Below are 6,000 nucleotides of genomic sequence, written 5' to 3' on the forward strand. Positions count from 1 at the left end.
AAAACTTTTCTTTCCAAGTTCTCTTTCACTCTTGTGTCCTAAGAGCCCGTGATACCAGACTTCATAAAGCTCCTGAGGCAGAGTCGGGAGTGAGGGACCTGTGAGGATTCCCAGCACTCGGGTTCCCACCGAACTCCAGTGAAAGGAACAAATAAATCTTCACGACGTGAAGCTGTGGCCAGGGCTAATGACTGGAAATCCCAACTGAACCCAGGGTTAACTGGAGCATAGGGTAGTTCCGGGAAAGGTTGGAGCCACCAAGGACAGAAAGCTGTGTGTGTGTGTGTGTGTGTGTGTGTGTGTGTGTGTGTGTGTAATGGGGGATAGAAATCACTAAAAAATAGGAGGCCTTTGAGAACATCAAACTATTATCTGACTTCAAAGTTATCTGACCTAAATCCCATGATGATGACTTAGGCCACTTAAAGTCACCGCAGAAATCTTGTTCATTTCAGAAATGAATAGAAAAAGTTCTCTTCTTTCCCCCCAGCTGATATCCAGTTCTTTAGACTTGGTTCCTTCACCGGCCACAGCCCCCTGTCTTAAAGAGCCCCTTCTGTGTCCATGTTTCATCCCTAAGTGAAAACACGCAGTCTCCGAGTTCACGATCAAAGGCTGTTTTCCAAGCTGGCAGGGAGCAAATAGCAGTGGATAAAGTCTGTATCATCTGGTTTTTGTCTCACCACCCAGCCAGGTTGACTGACAGCCCGCTTTCACAGGTCACTACCAAGAACACCTCAGTACCAACTCCAGAGGGTTCTGTCTGTGCCATTCCTCAAAATCGCATTGACAAATCACGTTTCTAGTGCTGCTCTCAAGGGGAGAGGAAAGAACATCTCAAACTGGAAGCCAGAGGAGTTTGAGTCGCCCAAGTTTAATACCCTTTGTAGTTAAATGCTGGACAAATCACTATAATCCTGTTCTAAGGCTGGGTGGCTGCTGTGTCCTAGTGAGCTGTTCTGCCTGTATAAATTTAGCTCCCTATGGTGGTTCCCTACCCAGGCTGGTACATGTAAGAATCATCTGTAGAATTTAAAAACACAGATTCCAGACCCCCACCTCATCCTCGACCTACTGAATTCTATTGTACTGGGGGAAGTCTGGGGCAGTTGCATTCTTTTTCAAAGTTCCTCAGATGAATTTGACTGTCATTCCTGGTTAAGAACAACTGTATGTTTTCAAATCAAGAAACTGTTTCTTCATAACATTTACATATTCATGAATCTAGTCACTAACCATGCGCTGTAGAGGGTGGGTAGTTGTGGGAGATAGGTGTTCAAATCCCAGTTCTGCCCCTCACAAGCTGTGTGACCTTGGACCAACTGTTAATTTCTCTAAGCCACAAATTCTTCATCTGTAAAAGTACCTCTCTCAAAGGATTGTTAGTATTAGGGACAATAATATCTACCTTATATGGCCAGGTAAGGATTACGTGAGTTAATACTGTAAAAAGGCTTAGAACCCACTAAACCCCTAATAAATGTTAGCCGTTATTATTATTATCTTCACATGAAAAGTTGCTTTTCAATCTGTCATGCTTATAGTCACCAAAGCGGGAAGAATCACCTGGAAAACATTAAGTAACCTGCCACTGAAGCAAGCATCCCCTCCTCTTCCCAAAAGGTGTTTATGCGACATTATTCTGTGGCTTTTCATTTTTAACCTGATAAACTATGTTATTGCTAAAGGTACACTTTGATTTCTGAAAAGTTGAATTAAATTCTTTGCCAGATTTGCTACTGGCCTTACCTGACCCGTGTTAAGCTTTCTGACCCGCCATCACTTTTTGGCACCCCACCCCACCTTTAAACCAGAGCATTTCAGGGAAAGGGAGACCTCTAGTGGCCATGTGTACATTACAACAGATTTTCCTTAGGAAAACCAGTTTCCACGGAGTGGAATTTGCTAAACTTGGAATAACTTTTAAACTGTGTTTGAAGGTATCTATTCCATTTGCTCTTTTCCCTGGGTCTTTTCTCGCTCCATCTTTGGTCAGATGGGGCAGTCACTTGCTTCCTCTATTTCGGTCTCAGCTTCTCAAACATGACTGCTTCCTTAGGGAGTCTGGGGAGAAAGGAACTGAAAATCCAGGACAGAGAGGACTCCGCAGAGAAATCCACTCGAGTTCTTCTCAGCATTGAAGACTCAGCCAAAGAAGCCTCATCTCCCCAGACAAGATGCCTGGCTGGGGGAGGTGCCTTCTCACACAATGGCACCTCCCCCAAACTGGGTGTATGAAGCAAGGATTACCTTCATTCCGAAACAATGTATCAACACCTACTCCCTGCCTGGAACTCTGGCTCATCTTTGTATTTCCAGTGCCCACACATAGTGGGTGCCCTTGATCTCTCCTTCTCTGTAATTGTCAGCTGACAACCGCCTTCTTAAAATGCTTTTTCTCTTGACTTCTAGGATTCCTCTCTTGGTTTGGCTCCTGTCTCACTGGCTGCTCCTACTCAGTCTTTTGCTGGTTCCTCCTCATTCTCTTGCCCTCGATACTTCGGAAATGTTCCAAAGCTTGGTCTTTGGACAGATTCTTTACCTGCAATTGCTTCCTCGGTGATCTCCTTCAGTCTCATAGTTTAAATAACATCTTTATATTGATTGCTCTTAAATCTGCATCTCCAGCCTGTACCTCTCTCGTGATCTTCAGTCATATTTTCAACCAACTCGACATCTCTACATAATATGTCATAAGCGTCTCGGACTTGACAAGATCAAAACCAAACTCCCAATTTCTCCTCTCGGATCTGCTCCTCCAGCCAGCTCTCAGCTTGTTAAAATCTTTGGCGTCATCCTTAATTGCAATCTTTCTCTCACACTCTATTTCCATCAGCAGATCCTTTCAGCTCTATCTTCAAAATAACTTCAGAATACAACTTTTTTCCTGCACTGCCAAGTGTCCAAGCCACTTGCCCAAATGGCTCCCTCTCTCCTCAGGAGTCAAAGCCTTTAAAATGGCTTACAAGGCCCTCCATGATTTGCCCCTGTCCTATGCTTCCATGACCTCTCCTGCTTTGGGCCACAGATGTCCTTGTTGTTCCTCCTGCCAGAAATGCCCTCCCCGCAGATACCTACACAGCTCCTGAACCAAATGGCCCCCGAATCAAGTGTCACCTTGTCACAGAAGCTTCTCTAACCACCCCAAATAAAGTAGCAGCCCTTCCCCCTGCCCCAGCCCTTACTACCGCCTAATCTTTCTCTCTCCGTAGCGCTTTTTCTGAGGACAAGGATGTTGTTCTGCTTACTCTTCTATTCCCAGCACCTAGTATAGTGTGCCTGGTGTGTTGTAGACACTTGATAAATGTGTTGAATAAAATAATGTTCAATGAATAATTATTAAAGGCACATGTCAGGGTGCTACTCTTCAAAACAGTGAAAATTCCTGTCCACAGTCTGAACTTGTTTTCCAGGATGCATCAGAGAAAGATGCATCAGTAAGTCGTTTTCACAAAAGGTCAAATGTCTCAATGAGGGACACATTAAAGTTGGCCCAACTGGATTTGAGCAGAGTAATTTTTAGCTTCAAGAGTCAGGTTTCTGAGGATGATTTTGACTGAGGTATACTTACAACTCATTCCCACAAATCTGGAATGCCTCGCTTTCATTCAAGTACGGGTTTCTTCAACAGGTTACTCGGCCATTGGAACTGTGTCCTTTTCTATCCTGACACCCCTCCTCATGACAACTTTGTATGAAAGGAATGTGAATCATTCTTCAATCTCTGGTGACTGTTCTGTTAATACACAGAATTAAGTAAAACACCAGACCACTGGTTTGAAAAGCAAACCAAAAAGGGCTTAAGAGACTTAGGAACCATCTGAATTCAGTATGTTCAGCCCATTTGCTCCACTTCTCCCCAATAAAAAAGGCAAAGCAAGTCACAGAGTTGTGAAGGAGAGGGCAGGGTGGCTTTACAACCAGCTCTAATGGCCAATTAGTGGTTCTCGAAGTGTGGTCCGAGAATCCACTCTTTCAGGGGATCTGCGAGGTCAAAGCTGGTGTCATAGTAACATTATTTTTTTCGTGCTCATTGTCTCACAAGTGTAGTTTTCCAGAAGTCACATGACATGCAACGTCACAAGAGACTGAATGCAGAAGCAGGTATGTGAATCTAGCTGTCTTCAATTAAGCCAGATTTGCAAAAATGTAAAACAATGCTACTCTTCTAACTATATTTTTTTGGAAAAATTATTTTCCAATATAAAATGTTATATTAACATAAATGGATTTATGGATTTTTATTTTAAAATTTCCTTAGTTTTAATTTCTAATATAGTAAATAGTGGTAAATATAACCCATATAAGCAAAATTCTCTGGATCCTCAGTCTGTAAGCATCAAAGAGCCCGGAGACCAAAATATTTCAGAACTGCTGCCTTAGACATGTGACATAGTATCCCTTCTTTAGCATTATGAAACCTTGCAGTTACAGTTCCTAGTGCTGTGATGGAAGGCATTTGGCAACCGTGCTTGAACCACAGCCTTCAGATGTTACTAAGTCCATAGTGAACTAGTAACTAGCGGGAGTCTCTCACTACTTAAGTTTGGAGCTTTTCCAGTACATCGCCTTCCCACCTCTCCCAAGTACAAATCACCTAGTTGAAAAGCCCAGATCCCACTGTCGTGAATCAACCCAATCAGTGGTACTTTTTAGTAAAAAGTAAAACTTATTTTGTAATCTAAATAAAATAAACTTTGTTAACATGATGTTAAAATGACTGGACAAATTTTCACCAAATTTGATGGGTATGCTTAGGATGGGAATAGTTATGTGCCATATGTAAAATTCACTTTGGAGTCACCTGAAAAAGATAGGGATTCACCCTTTAACTGAAATTGAGGGCAGATTTTTTCCCCCCCCTCAAAGTTTGGAGGGCATTTGAGATGGCTGAGCAGAAATACAGGATACAGTGTGTGTAAAATTCTCTTTGGGGGTTGCTAGCGTAGGAGGGCAGCAGAGATAATACCCATCCAGGACATCTGAAACTGAAGTACGAGACCTACATTACAACTGACTGAAACATGCCACGTATGTTAAAATGCCAAAGCTGAAGATGCGCACTAGTTTCCAACATCAGCCCCTCCCTCCAACTGAAGCAGCCCCCTCCACGCTGCTTCCGGCCAGAGAAACTTCCTGTAACATGTCTCAGGGTGAACAGCACCAGCAGGGGTTTATTTATTGATGGTTAAGGATTCAAACATAGGGCAGGCCAGCTCATTTACTCATATTGAATCTAAACCTTAGATCTCTGGCTTAACAATAACATAAGAAACCTTTAAAGACACAAAAAATTTTGCGTTAAATCAGAGATAGTTTAAATCGGTCATATGACTTCTAATATTCTGGGCTGGCAACTACAGCATGACAAATGTTCAGTCCAGTTACAAAACCACATTTCATTTTATTGGCCACCAAATCTTAAACAGATCTGAAAAATGCGCTGTTTTACAAAGGCTTTCACCGTATACCCACTGCTACCAGTCAAGTAATTATGGTTTCTTCATCTCCCAGGAGCATTTCTAAATGAGGTTTTTCTTTGATCTGCTTGCCTTGGTGAGTATGTAAGAACTCAGAGAGTATGTTTAAAGAATGAAGATTAACTGAGATGCCAAGAAAAGTTTTTATTGCAAGCACAGTGAGCAGATGTCTTCTGACAAAGTGGCCGCCAGGTCTGCCATTAACTAACTCTCTCTGACAACCTTTCATTGGTTTAAAGCATATTCGTTAGCTTCTTGCTATCAGGTATACATCATTTCTGCCATGTGGGACATTTTCTTGGGAATATACAAGTAATATTCCATGTAGCCTGACAGGTCCTCAATGGTCACATCATCCACATAGACTCGAGCTTGTTCTGAACAGGAGCGGGGGGAGCCAGACAGAGTTCTGGTGTGAAGCGACTGAGAATAGTCCTCAAGCGTGGATCTCCGTTCTGGGGCCAAGGGAGGGACATTCTGTAGGCCTGAAAAGGAATATACTTCCATATCATGCCACCTC

The 6,000-nt window shown here is 42.8% G+C and overlaps 1 protein-coding gene across 1 annotated transcript in view; it reads right to left on the reverse strand.

Moving 5' to 3' along the window:
• Positions 1-5,379: 5,379 nt before the first annotated feature.
• OSER1 (oxidative stress responsive serine rich 1) overlaps positions 5,380-6,000 on the reverse strand; it is an 11,785-nt gene continuing 11,164 nt past the window's right edge. Inside the window, exon 5 of the mRNA XM_006921825.3 lies at positions 5,380-6,000. This exon is cut by the window's right edge and continues 11 nt beyond it. Within this exon, the coding sequence (XP_006921887.1) occupies positions 5,742-6,000 (259 nt within the window). The 3' untranslated portion in view covers positions 5,380-5,741.

This window comes from Pteropus alecto, unplaced genomic scaffold (assembly GCF_000325575.1).
Source record: "Pteropus alecto unplaced genomic scaffold, ASM32557v1 scaffold45, whole genome shotgun sequence".
NCBI lineage: Eukaryota > Metazoa > Chordata > Mammalia > Chiroptera > Pteropodidae > Pteropus > Pteropus alecto.